Genomic DNA, 19,824 nt, shown 5'->3' on the forward strand with positions numbered 1-19,824 from the left:
TACTCTACAGCTTCATCGACTCAAGAGTTAAAAGTGCACAGAGAAGTGAACAGAGTTCCTGAAATACAAATTCTATCCTGTTACCATTCATACTGAGTTACTACATGAGTTTCTCAGTAGACTTGTGTGATGTGCCAAGCTTTTGAAATACACAAATTCATTTTATGTCAGTTAGAAAATAAGGTATGTTCTTAAATCCTGATAATATTTGCTTGTACATTCCACACAGAAGTAAAAAGAATACATTTTAGTGATAAAACTGTTAGTGCTTACAAGGTAACAGCAGCAATTTCAATTCAGGGAAATCCTCCAATTTCTTTCTATTACATTGAATTCCGTATTTTTAACAACACTCAAAACATGTTAAGACAAAAGCTTATAGTGAATTCTCAGCTGTATACTCAAGATATCTACAGTCACTGAAATTTATATACAAACAGAATTGAGCTGCCCTAATATCTGACTGAATATACTCCTAAATTCTTGCATTCCTAGCAAGTTAATTTGTATGACCATATGAAATAGACCAGGCAACTTAAAATACATAGCAAAATGTATAAGAAGTACAAAGTTATCTAACCAATTTTTCAAGCAGTAAGAAAAAAAAAAAATATGGAGAATCAAATTTTGACCTGATCACCTTTGGAAAGGAAAAAGTCAACATCACATAAAAAGGAAAAGAGGAGAGATATGAAGAACACAACAACATAGTCCCTTTTATGTTCATGTGGCAGAATGCATTTCAAATGCAAAATTCATAGCAAAAGAAATCTGTTACAGGAAAACACAGCCTGTATGACATAATCCCTCAACGGGGTCCAAAGTACAAGACAATGCAAGAATACTTCAATTTGTATCAGGAAGTCAAACTGACTGATGATGCATGAGAGGGTTTAGTTAGTTAGTTATTACACAACAGAATTAGCCTTGACTTCAAAAAATAAAACAGAAACCCAATAAACAAAACCACATACTCTCTTCTCTTCGAAATTAATCTAAGTGAAGTCTGTATTTGTAAGGCAGGCACTTAAGTCTAGAGAGTACTCGGTTTGACAGTTGCCTGTATAAGCACATGCAGCGCATTCATACACGGAAATACATTACTTTTTCTTTATTCAGTGTACAGGGTATAGGCATATAATTAAAATTCTGTCTCCTTATAAGACACCCTAAGTTTGCCACTTATTACTTTTTCAGAGCCTAACGTTGCAAGCTCAATAACCACCCTTTAAAAACGCTGGCAGTGTTTCATTCTGCATGCTTTATACCAAGTGAGACCTTAAAGAACAACCACCACCGAAACACCCATGCATGTGCACAAATTAACATCAGTTAACAAATGGATATTTTACAACAATAGCAGAGTAAATAAGGCAAGATTGTGGCATGAAAGAAAGTGGAAAGGATATTTAACTTCCCTTTTACCCAGCAATTACTGCCAACAAACATTAATGGGCATTTACAGTTGATTATTTTACTGAAGCCCTTTTATGTCTTGTTTGAACTGGTACATGTCCTTGATCCCTCCCTGTCAACAGGTATTGCCAGTTTGTACTTCCTTCAATAGGATCCCAGTACTTTTTAATGTGTAGGCCAGGTGTTATAGTGCGGGACTGCTTTCATCTGTGGTTACATGGCTTTAATTGTTAGAGTTACATGCAGTTTATCACAGGATGGGCAAAACAAAGCATTAAACAAATCCTGTCGCCTCAGTGTCCCTACCACCCTCAAAAAAATCACAATGCTTTACACGCAAGCATCACATGAACAGAGTATCAAGATAAAGCCATTCTTCAGTTTCACCCTTGGCTGATCTGGGCGGAAGTTAAATTTCTGAATGGTAAACTCACTTGATGCAACCTTTCTAGTTTAAGTTTTCATTATTTCTCTCCAGACTCTTCTACCTGAATTTACTTTTCCCCTGACGAGAATCCTTCCTAGCACAAGGAAAATCTAGAGTTTTGCCCATGGTCTTTATCTACTGGTAGTGAAGTCTCCACCTCTGCATTCCTAAATACACAACTTCAAATAAAAATGAATCGTGGCCTGGTGTGTTTGGCTTAAGAAAGAGAGATCAAGCACAATCATTTAAATGGCATTTTATACAAGCTACTGTAAGGATCCTTCCCTTATTTCCTAGATAAGTCTTTTTTTTCCCCTATACCACTGTTTTTTGTTTTTTAATTTGGAGGTCTTCTATAGTGGGATCCTGTATAGCAAGTTTAAAACTACTGACAATAACCTTTCTTTCCTAGCTACCCTTTTCAGTGTCTCTAGTAATAATCCATGAAATTCACAAAGCCTGTGGACCAAAATAAAATAAAAAAGATGACTCTCAATAGGCTCCTAGTTGTACAAGCTAGCTTTGAAAGCAACCTCATTACTAAAAATAAGAAAATTTAAAAATACTCTGTCTTCATCTTCTGTTTGCATCCCTTCTGTGCCACACCAAGGAAGGAGCAATGAGTGGCCCATGCTCAACCCTCTACAAAGAAGACAGCAAGAAAAAAATCACTTTCACTTACTTGGTGTTAATTCTGGGTTTCCTTTTAAGTTCATCATCTTTGGAATTGAAGGTCCATATATGTCTGCATCAAGCAAACCAACTTCTTTTGTCTGTGTAAGGAACAAAAAACCAAATTATTTGTCAAAATGTCTATCTTCCTTTATGTATTATTACTAGTTAAGCAAAATTTCAAAACCGCCCATAGAAATAAAAATACGATCTTGATTTTAGACACTTTATCACTGTTTTCTTTCTTTCTAAATTGCAATTGAAGCATGAAACATAACAATGTCTCTACAAACTGAGCCAGATGTCTTCACAAAATCCAAATTCTCAATACACAGAATCCTCCCTTGCACATTTTCTTACTCACAATGTAGACAAGACTTTAAATTAACAAACATTATAAGCCATGTTCTCTCTACTCCATGTACATTTATGCAGAAATAATATTCAAGTGTTTTTTTAAAAGGCAAATTGTATTGTAAAAAAAGAAAAAAAGCAACACTTATAAATATATTTGAATTAACGCAGTTTGAATTACACTACTGACTACAAGGAATGTGAAAAAGATAAAAAATACATTTTTATGTTCTGTTTAAGTGGCCAGAGTAAACTTTTGCAGACATCTTGAAAATACTGAAATGCAAGTCTCTGAAGCCAATTAAGCAGGCATAACATTTTAATCAAATGCATTTACACAAAAGAATGCTAAAAATATGAGTTTGTTCAACTACATATGGTACATTAGGCAATAAACTTTAAATAAAAATTATTTCAACTATGTAGTCTAGACTTACAAGATTTATTTCTGTGTGCTTTTTTATAGATATACATACATATTTTGTGGAAATTAAACTATTTTTCCTACAGATGGCAAGACACACTACCAATTACCAAGTTCTACAAATTAAGTAGTAAAGAGCAAGCCCTTTAAAGTGCTGAATGTCGAGGTTCTCTATTATAAAAAGCTAAGCGATTAAACATTTTGTAAAATTGCAAGTTAACTATGTTTAAAGGCTTGTTTGAAAGGTTAAGGCAGCAATGGGAGCTTTCCCAACAATGCCGGATGAGACTTTCACTGTCAGTGTTTCAAAACGCATGCTTCGTTTTTTGGATGAAGCTTTTGCAATTTGGTATCATATATTAAGCCATTTTGTTATCACAGTTTTGATGGGAAACATGGAGAGAAAGATAAAGTCTTAGGGAGAACTATCAAGTTTCTGGTTAGAAGAAGAGTATAACGAGACTTTTAATGCAAGTATACAGCATCTCTACCCATGAACAGGATGTCTAAACATGAAGTATATTCTGTGGCATCACAATCAATTTGTTTGTTGGTTGTTCTTTTTTTAAACAAAAAATGCACCTGGATTAACATGCTGGTTTTGGCTGGGACAGAGTTAATTTTCTTCATAGTAGTGAGAATGTAGCAATGTTTTGGATTTGTGCTGGAAACCGTGTTGATAACACAGGGATTTTTTAGCTACTGCTGAGCAGGGCTTGCACAGAGTTGGGGCCTTTTCTGCTCCTCACACCAACCCACCAGCGAGCAGGCTGGGGGGCACACAAGAAGTTGGGAGGAGACATGGCCAAGACAGCTGACCCCAACTGACCAAAGGACTATTCCATACCATATGACATCATGCTCAGTATACAAAGCTGGGGAAGAAGAAGGAAGGGCGGGAGTTTGGAGTTACAGCATTTGTTTTCCCAAGTAACGACTACATGTGATGGAGCCCTGCTTTCCTGAAGAAGACCTTATTGCTCTCTACAACTACCTGAAAGGAGGCTGTAGAGAGCTGGAGGTTGGTCTCTTCTTGCAAGTAACAAGTGACAGGACAAGAGGAAATGGCCTCAAGTTACATCAGGGGAGGTTTAGATTGCATATTAGGAAAAATTTCTTCACCAAAAGGGTTATCAAGCATCAGAACAGGCTGCCCAGGGAAGTGGTGGAATCGCCATCCCTGGAGGTATTCAAAAGGCGGGTAGATGTGGTGCTCAGGGACATGGTTTAGTGGTGGACTTGGCAGTATTAGGTTGATGGTTGGACTTGATGATCTTAAAGGCCCCTTCCAACCTAGACGACTCTATGGCTGAACACCTGCCTGCTGATGGGAAGCAGGGAATGAGTTCCTTATTTTGCTTTGCTTGTGTGCACGGCTTTCGCTTTACCTGTTAAACCGTCTTTATCTCAACCCATGCATTTTCTCACTTTTACTCTTCCAGTTCTCTCCCCAGTCCCACTGGGGGCGAGGGGGAAGTGAGCAAGTGGCTGTGGGGTGCTTAGATGTCGGCTGGGATTAAACCATGATAACTAAAAACCTAGGTATTCAGGCCACTACTTCTAAACAAATCTGAATTTCAATTAAGATAAAGAAACTAGCTCATAGAAGCCTACACACCTGAGAAGAAAGAGTGACCCTTTTTACTACAGTATATGTAATAATTTGAGTTTGGTTTTTTTTTTTTCTGTGGGTATTGCTTTTTTTCTTTCTCCTTCTTTTTTTAAGCTGTTGGTATTGAACCCTGAAGACATCCTTAACCGCTGAACAATTTAAAGCGTCGAATTTACCTAACATAAGCCAAACACATCTTAAATTTTACAACTAAGATGTAAAAAATGCATTACCATGCATTATCTACTACATACTTTGAAAAGCAGGTTTTTACTACAAAAATCAACCAAATTTGGGTTGTTACTCAATATACTTTTTTATTAAACAGAGCAAAGCATATGTAATTACATGGATTATTTAATTTAGATTTTTTTTTAATATCTCTTTCCTTATAACATCCTATGAAATCTATTACAAAAAAGTTCAGGAGTTACTCTGACAAATTATTCTACTTCTTGACTTGTATGAAAGCTGCAATTTCAAAAAGACTGAAAAGACACATTTTTATGCTAGATTTCAAAGACATCAACAACAGTATTACAGCTTCTTTGTTCTTGTACAAAATGCATATTTTAACAGATTAGAAAGATTCATGACTCAGTCCCTTTATCTGTGTCAGCAGCTGATCGAACCCATCAAAACATCATCTAAGGGCTGTGCCACCTAATTCCTTCTCAAATGAAAGTAAATATTTGCAGAAAAATCTACATAGTGTTTTAAACCTGACTGACATCCTTTCCCTCAACTTTCTGAGGGTTTTCCCTCCAACAAGGATCATGACTATCCACTGAGCGGCTAACTGCAACAATCTTACAACTCATAGCAGTTTTGTTTTCAGCCTAAAGGGACTGAAGATTTACGATGATCTAAATTAATTAGATTGACTTCATGACCTGGGCATAGTCAGATCTTCATCACCATAGGCCACTTATTCCTAGGAGTCAGCAGTAATATATCTACGAGGGTACCAAATTTCCTGAAATGAAGAATAAATACACATACACTGGGGAAAAATACCCCTGAATTACCTAGGAGGACTTTGCAAATTCAGCTGCTACTTCAAATTACAAACCTGATTTTTGTTTTAAGTTAATACAATAGACCCAACAATTTCTCAAAAGAAATTTACACACTTCATCAAAAGTAAGAAAGATGTCTGTCTCCAAGATGCACTGCTTTTGTTTGTGAATACGGTTCAATAAACGTTTGTCTTCAAACAGAAAAATAATTAACAGATTCTCAAGTTTCTACAACTCATGCCGATGGAAGCACGAGTGTTCCTGTAAGCACGGTGCTTTCTACAGGATTATAGAAGAAAGGTCTTCTGGAAAATCTTTAAATCACTAGCAGAACCTAATTAAAGATAGCCTAAGGTAGGTTTTTTTCTTCACCAAGCAATTCAACACGTTAGGTAAAACGACTTCATAATGCCTAAAAGTAGCAGCTTATACAGAAAGCAATGGCCCAATAAGCTAAGGTTTTGAGTTTTGTTTCTCCCAACTATCCCTGCATTTGCCATATGTAAGCATTCCTAGAATACTAATAATAAACCTTTACTGAAGGTTTAATGTATCTTGAAAAAGCATTATGACAGCTCCAAGAGATCTTTTAAGACAGACACAGCACAGTCCAGATTATCTCTTCCAGCATTTACAATGTTTTAAATCCCCAGGAGATGAAATAATTTGCATACACCTGGATGCTACCACATGCAACTGTTAATCAAAATTACCAACACCAGATAGTTCTCATGCCGAGTTAAGTTTAATCCAGATGCATGAGTTAATAAAAAAAATTAAATTAAATTTTAATAAATTGTCATTTCACCCATATAACCCACATCTCATATGAATCAGCACATCTTTCAAAGTACTGCTGTATTAAAACAAACCCTAAAAAACATGCATAACACCAGACAAGGCAAAAAAGAGTAACTGGGCAGAAGGAACAAATTACAGAGGATCACATGCAGGATGAAGAAGGCAACTTAAAAAATAAAGAAAGAAAAGAACCCAAATTCTAGGATTCCTCTAATGTCCTCTGACATTATTTCATATGCATATACATCGCATACCAACACTAAATCATTTTTCTAGTTAAGTAACACGATGGTTATACAGACAGAAATGCAGCACTCAAAGCACATTCAAACACATCAAAGTCCCCCTGCTTCTAAGTGTTCTTCAGAGCGCAGCACGCACCACTGCTACAGCCACCCTCAGAACTCTGCAGCAAAAGGATTCACCACCCTTTTCACCACACAACTCCACCATCTTCTCATGGCTCCACCTTCTCCTTATAAAAATATTTCCATCCTGCGCTATTAAACAAACAGAATTCCATCTCTCCAGCTGGCATAGCAATAACCAAGTTCAAAACAGCTGTTCTCAAGTTAACATTTGTCCTTTTCCTTCCCCCTGCCCAGCTGCGGAAGGAAGTTTGAGTCAGTGTTGAAGCTTACTACGTTTGGAAAATACTTTCTAGAGACCCATATTTTTTTGTTGCCTTACTGCAAGTTCTGAACAGGTTAAGCTCTCAAAATGTAACTGACCATGTAACCATTCCCGTATGATTTAATCATGTTCTTCCACATCACTGGACATATGGCAATCTACTTTGAAAAAATACACTAAACTAACATGTGCAGAATTACCACCTGAGTGACATCCTTACCAATATCATCAGGTAGAGAGAACACAAAATTAGAAATAAATACATTGTCGGCACATGAAAACACAAAAGCACTCTCTTGGTCTATTCAGCAAAAGGCATACTTAAAACACTCACAGATGTTCCCATTTATCTTCTTATCAATGCTTTTAAGGTTTCTCCCCTCTCTAGCTAAGGGCTCCCTACCATAGGCTAACTACTGCTAGGATTTGCTCTTTCTGCAGTACCAGTGCCAACTGTCACAGGCTCATCTGACCACTAGTGAGCTCAAGAACACACAAAAAAAATAAGTTTGCAGGATAAAGGATGGTGGTAAAGAATTATAACTCCTCTTCCTCTTCTGCTTGTACATCATTGATTACATCATCCTTTTTACTTCACTATCATCAGTCTTCTCAATGAGATATTAATTTGCCCGATTAGACCTCTAAAGTTTTGTGACAAATATTCAGCATAAGGTACATCTATATAACCACTGCCTCTCTTATCCCAGTACAAGCACTGTAAAGTTTTCATTCTGATTTAGAAACTTCTCTCCCTACACTAAGAAATTAAAACAAGTTTTCACAGTCACCAGGTATAGATTCTGTATTTACAAGAAAACCAAACGCTGTATCAATAGATAAAGAAGATACTCTTGCACATATTCCTGAAAGGTGAGAATCCTACAGCTTCATTTTGTGCAGCGTACAAATTGCAGGCACAGATAACCTCACTAAAAACATCCTTTCCTTTAACTTCTCTGGCAACATTCTCACAGTAATTAAAGTTCAGTTTAGCCTTTGAACTTGGCCACTGCCTTGTGAGCAAAAGAGATTTGCAAGATAGCTGCATTCTGAATTACTAATTTCCAAGCTCTGAACTTGGTTGTAATAAATCCTTTTGGGGGGAAAAATTAAAATAAAGTTGTTAAAGGTCGTATTAAACACATTCCTTCAACATATTGTCAGAGAGAGATCTCTTAAAAACCCAGTAAGTTTTGCCTCCTTCACTTTTCCTTATGCAGATTCAAAATTATTGAATTGCTGTTATGTTTGTTCTCTTCGGCAGGTGAGTTACCATATGTGGTCCTTGTATAGATGACATAGGTCTATGTTAATGACAAAGTGATCCATAACTTTCCTCCTGTTAACTATTTTAGCAGACACTTAAGAGCTGTTTAGTCTCTCCGATACACTTTATGCAGGTTCCCTTTTTTGTCTTTCAGGTAACGTTAACTATGAAATCAATTAAAATTTCCAATAAGAGATTTTTCAACCAAATGCAACCAGTTCCATTCATATATCACAGAGGAACCCTCCAGGCACACTTCTGCGTTCAGTGGAGAATCTGGTGATATTCATTGATTTCTTCCAAGTTGCCAAATGCTTTATTGAGGAACAAGCCTGATAAAAGACTTCATGTCAAAGGAGAGAAAGAAGGTCGGGGGGGTGGGGAGGAGAAAAAAAAACGACAGCTCATAAAAGGCTGCTATAAATAGCTGTTAATCAACATAGCCTATGTTACTGCTAAACATCCAGAGACTCTTTGACAGCTTTAATTAATTTCATTTTTGCTTATCATTTCTGAGACTTTTTTTCCATTCTTGGTAGGGCATATATATCCCCACTGGATGTTTGCGGATGGTATTCTACTTCGAAGTAAACTCTGCAGACCACCAGAATTCCCCGGTGTTCAGCCCAGGAGGGATGGAGGCACAGGTTAATGAGCTGTCATCGTTCTATACAGTGAAGGATTCCCTACATAGAAGCACTCCCAATACTCAGCAGCTGCAGCCCATTCCAAAGACAGAAATTCCAGCTTTGCTAAATGAAGGTGCCAGTTATTTTTAAAGCTGGTGCTCTTAATCCACTACCAGGACTCTCAATTTACCCTTTTAATGTCATTATAGACTTAAAGCTAATCCCAAACTGCAAGTAGCAACACACAGGACAAAAGGGAACTTAAAATCAGGATAGACTCTGGATTCCTCGTTTGACATACTGACACACTGAATAGCCATCTTTTAATCCCTAATTCCCTAACTCTTTCAGCTGCACACTATTTAAGTGCCTAGCTGTAAATTGGATTAAAACCAAAGAAGTACCACCACAGTTTTCTCACTTGCTATCCGAGAAATGCAGACTTATTTTAAACACTCACTCCTCTTATGGTTTAAAAGACCTTTTCCTTCATATGAAGATCTTCTAGTTTTCTCTCAGCTACAGAACTTCTCTGGCACTTTCTTCCAGAACAGTCTGCAGTAGCTCCTAGTCAGATTTCAGAATAATCAGAGATCAGTAATTCAACCTTGTTTGGCCTTCTTGCACATTATGTATCCTATTGGGAAAAAAATTTCAATAGAGCACCATTTTAAAAATAAATTACCAAAATCCAAAACAGAACCCGAAACATTACTACACCTCTACAAGATGCCTCACCACTTCCTCAGCATACCAAATTATTATAAACATGCTTCACCTTTCACATCAGCCTTTCTGACACCTGCACTAGGCTTTCAATGACTTGAAGAGTCAGGATGCAGGTAAATAACTCTACATGCAAATATTTAAAAAAAAAAAAGTATATTTTTTTTATTTTCCTCATATTAAGCATACAGTCATTTGAGTAAAGTAAAACATTTTAAGTGGCCCCCATTTAAAAATATTTTTAATTTCACTCATTTCTTAATTGAAAAGCAGTAAGATTTTTAAACCTTTATGCTCTCATTTTCTCAGCTAATCTAGGAGCTGAGCTGTCATTGCAAGATAACCCCAATCAATTCTAACTGGCATCTCCAACTTTACTGACATTTTTTAGCATCAAGAAACAAGCATGAACACCTTATCTACAGCAATTAAAGTCTTCTAATTCTCTTAGCAACAAAGGTAAGGATGCCTAGAAATCAAACCCTAATAACTAGGAAAGCTGCACAGGAGAAGGACAAAACAGGTCAGAACTTGCCTTCGTGCAATAATTATTCAGTAAAGCAGCCCATTGGATTTTTTTGTTCCACCCATGTGGATTTTTTTCCTTACCTGAAAGAAACGTATATACGTTGCGAAGTCATCTTTTAATGCAGCAGTCAAATATTATCCTGTAGATGATCAGTTTAATTACAGGAGCCAAATATGGGGGGGGGGGGGGAAGCTGGAACGTGAAGAAAATAAAACTACTCAAAATCCACCCACCTTAAGAGAAGACTCTGCTCACAGCGACATAACTTCTGTAAGTTCTATAACTTATATAACTATATACTTGTGAGAAACCTCATACTCACAGGCAGATATATCCACACGAGCTTGATGTCTTTTTTTTTTGGGGGGGGGGGGGGGGGGGGGGGGGAGGGGGGGGGTGGTGGGTGGGTTTGTTTGTTTGTTTTTTAAACCTGCCGTGTCACATTTCGACTGTGACACCGCTGGAATCCGCGTTTTTCACGTAGCCGATCACGAGCTTTCCCCCGCTGTACCGACGCCCCGACACGCCGTGCCCGGCCTCTGGCCGCCCGGGGCGGGCTGCAGCACGCGGCGGGGAAGGGGGAGTGGCCCCGCCCCCGCGCCCCCGGCCCCGCCTCCGCGCCCCCTGCCGGCCGCCGCCCCCTTAAAACACGACGTTGCCCAGCAACCAGCGGGTTTGCTGGGGAAAACAACGCCCCCCCCCCACGGGATAAAAAGCAGCCTTGGTGTATTTCAGTTGTTGGTCCTGGCCTGCTTGACCCAATCACAGGATCACGGAACGGTCTGGGTTGGAGAGGACCTTAAACATCATCCCGTTCCACCCCCTGCCATGGGCAGGGACACCTCCCGCTAGACCAGGCTGCTCAAAGCCCCATCCAGCCTGGCCTGGAACACCTCCAGGGATGGGGCATCCACAACTTCTCTGGGCAACCTGTTCCAGTGCCTCACCACCCTAAGGATAAAGAGTTTCTTCCTGGTATCTAATCTAAATCTCCCTTCTTCCAGTTTAAAACCATTACCCCTGGTCCTATCGCTCCCCTCCCTGACAAAGCGTCCCTCCCCACCTCTCCTGTAGGCCCCTGACACAGAGCGATGACAACAGCTAAAACTGACGCCTTTAACCACGCGCCCCCACTGCTTGCAGGCAGAAGCCACTCGCTCATGCCTACACACTGACTTGTTCCCATGTGGTCTTACTATTTGCTCCTCTGACCTTCACAACACAAAACCGACTTCATCCTACAGTGGAAAAAAAAGTAAGTCTTTCTGGGAAGAAAAGGAGAGTTAAAGGAAATGTGAGTGGGGAGCTTGCCTTACAGTGACAGCACGAGCACGCAGCCTCCCAACTGGAGCTGTGCCATCCTTAGTCATGCACAGCTGGTGTTTGCTCACTAAAATACTCTGTTCATAAACAAGCAATCTCTATCCTATTATTGCTGCCATCTATTAATTCAACTTGTTTCTACTATAATAAATCGTCTCTGGCCAGGCAGCTTTCATAAATAGTCATTCTAGTCTCAATATGAATCGTCCTGGCACGAAACCCAAAAATTCTTCTCAAGTGCTCCTAGGGGAGCGCAACTGACTGCTGGTACATCAAAAGAATGAAAAGAATCAGCTGTCAAATGAAGCAAGCAATTAAAAATAGCACACAAGGGTAAAACTTTATTTCTTAACACAAAAAGAACACTGTATAGATTTATAGGTCTTGGTACAGGCACAAGACCTTATACAGTTCTTAACTAATCCATCTACAACAGGTAACCCGGGGTACCGAAAGCCTAACATTCTAGAGAGGGATAAGAGGCTGCCCTGCTTGTTTCCCTGGCTTTGCATCAAAAAAAACCCAAACCAAAACTCAAAAAAAACCTACTTTGTCTTGGACGTGGTATCCAGGCATCTAAATGAAATCCTGTCTTGAATTATTTACTCTGTAACCATGAGGTAGAAATATGCCACACAGACTGAGCACCAGCATGCACGACTTGAACTCCTGAATTCTAATCCCAGCTCTGCCAACAACACTGTGCGCCAGTGACAACATCCAAGGCTCTGTCAATGCCTTAATACTTCACACCATCACTATAATAACTGGAAAAGCTTCCATAATTAAAAAAAAAAAAAATCTATAGAAACAGTGGGTTTGGTTTTTAACTAGAGAAAGTAGAATTTTAAGAGAAGATGGAAGCTTTCTTTTATCAATAGGACAAAAAATTCCTTTATGCTTTGACTGTTAATCTTCACTATCAAACAACAATAAGATGTCACAGCTGTTGCTGAAAGCAGCAAGAACCTACTCTAATCCAATCTCCTCTGAAAGCATCTTCCACAGATCTCCCTCGCCAGAAAACAGTTGTTCTCAATAGTCTGTGACCTGTATAATCTTAGAAAGAGAACACTTGAAAGATCAGAAGACAACATTATTTTTGAAGTCATTTAGCTCCAGTATACTACTTGCTTTGAAAATCTACTTACAATCATTGAACTCGTAACAGAAACAGACTGTATCTAATGAAAGAAGCACAGACCTTTATTGTCACGGTGACCTATGTCTCTTCGCGACTCCTTTCTTTCCTCTTTTAAACAGTACATCGAGTCCAAGCACCAGTTTCTATAAATCTGTATTTTGCTTATAAGTGACATAAGGAGCGTAATGAAGTTGCAGGAGGCTGCTGAAGCTACGATCTACTAACAGAATCATTACTGCTCCCCCAGAAAGAGATGAACTTACACTAGCAATGAAGGGAAGCCATAGGAAGGTGATGCACAATCAGTAGTTATTAAAAGTAAAATGAAGAGGTCCATTGCTGCCTATGTGAGGTCAAAGAAATTCACTATAGACTTCAGCAGGATGCACCAATGGATGCTGGAAAACAACCTCCTTATTTATTACACTGTAACAAAACTGAACATTGCATCAATCCCCACAATTCAGAGCGCTGGACAATCCCAGCCTGGATCACGGTCCCTGAGATATTACCTTCATAACCCTGAGTCATGAAACTAGTGAACTGAAATCAATGGGAGTACACAAATGAACACACTAGCAAATTCAAGTCCAAACATTAAACATATACATGATATATGCCATCATTATCTTTTTAGAGATATATATATAAAAAAATGCATGATAAACATAAAAAAACAAGATAGAGTTGAGTTTATTCAATCCACCTTAATTCTGTATTTTATAACCTGTAACTACATCAATACACAATTTCACGGCAGCATCTTGCTAAATAGTGACCATCAGTTCATGCAAGTCACAGCTGTATCATCAATTTCAGCTGCTCTTCATTGATTAACATCCACCAGAAGCTGGCCTCTAATTTTACACCACCACATAATCGTAACATCAGAAATGACTAGCACATTCTGTGTTTACTTAACTTACTTGGCTCATTTTAATTTAAAACTATTTCTCAAGTCTCCAATTTTCCAAATAACTCTGCCAACAACCTCTTCAATCATTCTAGACTATGGTCTCTCTTATTTGTGTGCTTCACAAGTGTTTTAATGGGCTACTGAAGTGGTATATCACATTATTACGTTTAAAGCCGGATGTTTAACTCCTAACAAAGGGCATAATCCCAAAACTTGTGTGTGTCAGAATTACTAATAGATGCTTTATCTAAATATAAATTTAAACGATGCACAAAACTGCATGTTTGAAAAGTATCAGGCACAAATCTGAAAACACTTAAGCTGGTACAGAAAGTTATATGCAATTAGTTGACATCGTTTCCATGGAGCTACTCAATGACCATACCACAATACAGACCACACCGCAGGGTCACATTCGTTTTGTGAAAGTATTACAGCAAATGCCATGTTCTAAAGTTAATTAGAAGGAACCATTCAAGCAGTTTTGCTTTTCAAGATGACAGATTTTTCTGTGAAAACAAATTACTCCAGCAGCCTATTTAAAACGCAGAATTAAGAACTGTGAAATATCAAGATCAGATGCCATTATAAACAGTACATTTTTCATATAACAGCTTTAAACACTCTCTTCTTATCAAGTATGACTGAGTTTATGGTAATTTTTTTAAGCTTTTACAAAATTCCTACAAGAAGTGTGCAGACTGCATGTAAACCTCACTCCTTCTACCTGTTGTTTTTTCTTTTACAACAAGAAAAAGATGATACATTTACCAGATTAAAGTACTTGAGGATATTTTGTATTTAATAAATGCTTTATGAGTACAAAACCTTCATTATACACCCTTACACAGGAAGTGAAGCTTATTTCTGAGTTTACCTCTGTGGCAATAAATGTGCACAATGGAACTACTCCCAGCTTGTAGCAGCAGGTGGACATAACAAAGACCTGGTGTTTTTACATTTGAATGGTTCCCATCATCTATTTATAGTCCAAGTAACAGTTCAAGCAATACCAAATTAGGCAATAATATTTTGTCACTCAAAAAACGTATTTCCAAGCTTTAGGGAAGATAGGTTGCTCCTTTTTATCCTCAGCTGTTTATATTTTTATGCATTAATTTCTCTGGTAAAAGTAAATCTTTAGAGCTATTAAAAAAAAATGTTTTGGACACCATCCAGCACTTACTCATATTTTTTCCAAGTCAGTGCTCTGAAGTGATAGAATTTAATTATTTATTACATGTCTACAACCTGCACAAATATCCTCTACTATGTCTACACACCCTTGCAGAATTGCAGTTGAACTGAGACACACAAGAGAAAGGACACAGCCAAACCCAGATGACAGATGAGAGCTACTAAGTCACTCATGGTACTGACAAAATATAAACAAACTAATATAAACTCAAAACTCCATGAAAAAACAAATAAAGAAATTAACTGTCAGAGTAAATACTTAGATTTAATGTATGTGACTGCCCCCAGCAGTAACCATTTTATTTATGACTCACACAGCTGTTTCACATTAAGGCTGATAATTAGATGTCCACCTACCGAATCATTTGCTGCTAGGGCGAGGGCTATGTTTACTGCAAGAAACAGGAAGGAAAAAGAAAAGACATTAAGCACAAGAAAACTTAATTCCTAAATATCTAGAATGTTACCATTTCTAACAAGAGAAAACATAGTAACAATACATCACACTTACCTAATAATTGCATTCATCATCTTGATTCTTAGCTTCTTGCACCTCTACAGTATTACCAGTGGTTTAAATGGCAGCAGCACCTACATTTCAGTCCATCTTTGCTAAGAGGCTACCAAACTCAATCTGATCTGCAAAAACCTGCAGACTCTAAGTTTCTAGAGGACATTACAAAATAAAAAATACAACCTAAGTATTTTGCCACAGGATGACATTAAGAAAAAAAATTCGAGGTGCCCACTTGACTTTTGAAAAGTGGACACTGTACTGCAAAACTAAAATAACCCTACCATAGGTAACCTTCACCACAGTCTGTTATTAAATTTATTAAAACTAGAGATTAGGTAAGTATTGACCTGAACTGTTAAAGGCCAGTGACCAGAAAGATGCTCATATCCCTTTTTTGATTTCATGTGATTTATTAAACGTGGATATTTTCTGGAAGAAGGTGCAATGCATGCTTTTCGCTTGATTTTTATGTCAGAAAACAAAGTCTCACCTACTCTGAAAGCATCTGTAACAACTAAAGAAACAAAAAAACCAGCCATTAAAAGACTGTGAGTTTGTTCACAGATTTTACATTTCCATCAACACTTAACTTCCATAACTGAAAAGCACATGCAAGAAATGGTATCTTTTAATTGCTCACCAGCTTCAATTGTGTTGGAAGACCTCCTAGAAGCTTCAGTATAACCAAATAGTAATTGTTATGATCCAAGCATTAACATCTTTTGCAGGAAAAACACACACACACACACAAAAAACCAAAAAACCAAAACAAACACACACCTCTTTCTTGGATAACATCTTTTGCTTCCTTTACACATTGCTGTACCTCATTCCACAGCGCCTTTTAAGAAAAATAAGCTGCAGTCAAGCCTTTTTCCACTGGAAGACTATGAAGGTACTTAGAACAAGCTGGGGAGTCAGGTTCACAACTTAAAGTATTTAGTATTGAGAAATACAAGTTCCTTTAAACAAAATGGTGAGGAGGTTAACAAAGAAAACTGTACAACTCTCCTTAAGAAGCACACAGCCACTGTTTACTCCTAAGACGATAAAGCATATAGATTTTATTCTTCAGTTTGCTATTTAAACTGATGATTGATTAACCGTTCCCTGAATCAATCAGAGGAAAATGCATCCTCTGAAACTTGGAGACCAATCTACAAATCACAGATAAGGAGAAAAAACAAGCAAACCAATGATAAATAAAAAAAAAGAAATAAAATCAACCATAGCTCATGACTGAAGAGGCACAAAGGAAGCACCAAGTTACTCCACACACTGTCTTAAAACCACTTCAGATATCTATCTTCTTCCTACACAATTATCATGTGTGAAAATTAAAGTATGATCCACAACGCTCCTTCAATAAAGGGTATTGACTATTGAAGGGATAAAAGGGAGACAGGGAATAAAAGGGATAAAAGGGAATAATATAGCAGGAGAACCTGAATTTTTTAGGTGGCCAGTTCAGATTTGGAAGTTACGAAGTCCAAACTAATACACCTTCCGAGACTTGTACTGATTTCTAGAAGACTAACTCAGATCTCCCTGTGCATCATTCTTGGTATCGGCTGGCTGGTTTAGCATGGGCGGAGATACCACAGTGACGACTCTTAGAGCCTGCTGTGAAGTTGTAAAAAAAATAAATAAATAAATAAATAAATAAATAAAGTTGTGTTGAACTTCTGGAATGTATCTGCCCTGTTCCACTGCACTCCTGGTTATGGGAACTTACTAGTTAGGGCCAACATGAATGTTTAGGTTCAGGTTAGGTCCTACACTGCATCTCAATGCCCTCTTGGAACTGACAGTAATACAAAGACAATGGAGTGCAAGATTGGGATTCAACATAGAACACTAAGTATCCAGCTATTGTTCAAATCATGTTGATTTTGTAAATTGTTGATTTACAAACAGGTATTTGGTATTTTCAGTAACCTGAAACAACCAGCCTATGAAGTATAACCATCAACCAAAAGGTACATTATCAAGAAATGCAAGCGTTAGTTGTTTTGCATGTCTTTGTACAGGAACATGTATCCTAAGTACAGAATAGTATATAAGTGTATCCTATATATAGAAAAAAATACTTTTTTTTTTTAAAGTAGTTACTCTTACTACAGATACCATGCTTGTCTGTTCTAGTATTCATTAGACTGTCAGTCCTTTTCAAGCATGGCTGAAATACAAACCACAAAATGAGAAATTAAGAGCTACATCGATGTGTTATTCACAGCAAATGGAATCAAACAGTAGACAACATTCAACTCAAGTATGACTGTCTTCCAATATAGATACTAAGGACGAGATCTCTAAACAAATTTCTAACATTTTACAGAGATCTTCTCAAAGAGGTTTACCTTCAGTGTCATCTTTAAGTTCAAGCAAACCTCTGCAGTACTGGTAACCTATGTACTATCTTGTTGAAACACCCAGGAACTGCACAGTTAGAGAAAAATTAATTAAAAATTTAATAGTGGGGCTGAGAGAAGAGTTCAAGGTGCTTCACAAGGCTCTGATCATCTTGTGTGGTTTATAACTTCTGTTTCACCTTTTTTTTTTTTTATGAAATGCCTATACAAGTAGTTGAGAAAATTGGACAGAGACCTGATTTTGAAACCTTCCAAATATTAGCATCCTCTACAGAGCACATGACTATGCCAACACAGCACAGAGGAACACTGTATGGGCACGCCTACGCTGCTAGGGAAGGAGGAACCGTGTCACTGCACAAGCCTATGATCTCCTACACCTCAGCTTACATCGCCTCTTAAGAAAGCGGACTGTCCCAGGACAGCACTACTCTACTATGAAGATATTATTTTAAAGCTGTCTGCTCAGTTTGCACTTCATTTAAAGCCAAGACCTCTGTACCCACGTAGGTTCTCAATGGCTGCAATGGGACTTGACAGAGGTGAAGGTCTGTGTTAGTGGGACTCAACACAATGACACAGTGAGTGCCCAAACATTCCTTACAAAGTATCACAAAACGTGCAAAGTAAACGATAACAGGGGGAAAAAAAATATTACCTGCTGTTGTTGATTTTCCAACTCCCCCTTTTCCAGAAGCCAAGACCACCACCTGCTTGACTCCTTCTATGGGCTTCTGTTTCGGCAGCCCCCGTGACAGGATCTGGGCGCGTTTGTCCCTTAGAGACTCATCCCTGGATCTTGAGGACTAACAAAAACAGAAAGCAAGCGAATGCGTATGCAGCAACCCGCATTTTCCGCGGAGAAAGCCGAGAGGGAAGAACCCACCAATTCCACTACTGGTCCAATAAAAAAAAAAAAGAAGCGTTTTGCAGGCAGGGTCTCCCAAAGGGAGCCTGCTCCACAGGCGGGCAGGGATGGGGCCTGCTTAGAAATAACCCCAGTGGGTGTTTTGTTTAGATGCACAGTTAAATAGCATCTATCTTAACACTTAAAAGAAAAAAAAAAAATATACATACATTGAGGGCTTGTGTTAAAATAAACCAAAATGTCACTGAAAAAGTTAGAAGCTTCAAAAAAAACAGGCTAGACCTTGCGGTCTTTTATGCTACAGTTGCTTCAAGCACAGCAAAGGCAGAGAACCCGCCGGTGCTGAGGTGCCGGTGAGCCACCAGCGAAGCGCCAGTAGCTCTCCCCGGGGCCGGGGGCTCTCCCTCCCCAGGGAAGCGTCCCCCGAGGCGGCCCGGCAAGTGCCGGTCCGCCCGAGCGAGTCCCTCTTCTCTTGTTCCAGAGCAAGGGGGACCGCTCGCTCCTTCCACAGAACAGACCCCGGTCCCGGCAAAAACCGGGCAGAGACTCATCTTCCTCTCTTCGCTCCGGCCGCTGCCCCAGCCACCGCATCCCCACACCCGCTGCTGACCCGGGCGGGCCCAGGCCACGGCGACCCTCCAGCCTCCCCCGCAGCTCCTCCCTCAGGGCAGAGCGACAGCCCGGCCCTCCGCCGTGGAGAGCCCACGCTTCACTCACCGCGGAGCCGGCAAACGAAGCGGCGGGTCCGCAGCCCGGGTCGCGCCTCGGAGCCCTCCCGCCGTTGCGGAGGCGGGCGGCATTCAGCGCCCAACGCCAGGCGGGAACCCCCATTGCCCGGCACCTTCCCCCGCCCCGGGCGCGCTGAGATGGCGCCGTCTCGTCGCGCCTCGGCCCGCCCCCCTGCGCTGCGCCGGGCCGGGCCTCCCTCAGCTCGGCCGGTGTCCCGGCCCCTGCGCGGCCCGGGAGGCCCGGAGC

The 19,824-nt window shown here is 39.3% G+C and overlaps 1 protein-coding gene across 3 annotated transcripts in view; it reads right to left on the bottom strand.

Moving 5' to 3' along the window:
• Window positions 1-19,799, bottom strand: part of NUBPL (NUBP iron-sulfur cluster assembly factor, mitochondrial) — an 86,931-nt gene extending 67,132 nt beyond the window's left edge. The window contains exons 1-4 of one of the 3 annotated variants that reach the window (XM_063331773.1): window positions 19,567-19,799; window positions 18,640-18,787; window positions 15,450-15,484; window positions 2,526-2,616 (exon numbers count right to left, since the gene is read on the bottom strand). In XM_063331773.1, coding sequence (XP_063187843.1) covers window positions 2,526-2,616; window positions 15,450-15,484; window positions 18,640-18,787; window positions 19,567-19,680 — 388 coding nt within the window. In that variant the 5' untranslated portion in view covers window positions 19,681-19,799. Of the gene's footprint in view, window positions 1-2,525; window positions 2,617-9,717; window positions 9,805-15,449; window positions 15,485-18,639; window positions 18,788-19,566 lie in introns of those variants that run through there. The other 2 variants (XM_063331774.1, XM_063331775.1) reach the window with 2 other exon arrangements.
• Window positions 19,800-19,824: the final 25 nt, after the last annotated feature.

Source organism: Chroicocephalus ridibundus, chromosome 4, assembly GCF_963924245.1.
Source record: "Chroicocephalus ridibundus chromosome 4, bChrRid1.1, whole genome shotgun sequence".
In the NCBI taxonomy this organism is placed as follows: Eukaryota; Metazoa; Chordata; class Aves; order Charadriiformes; family Laridae; genus Chroicocephalus; species Chroicocephalus ridibundus.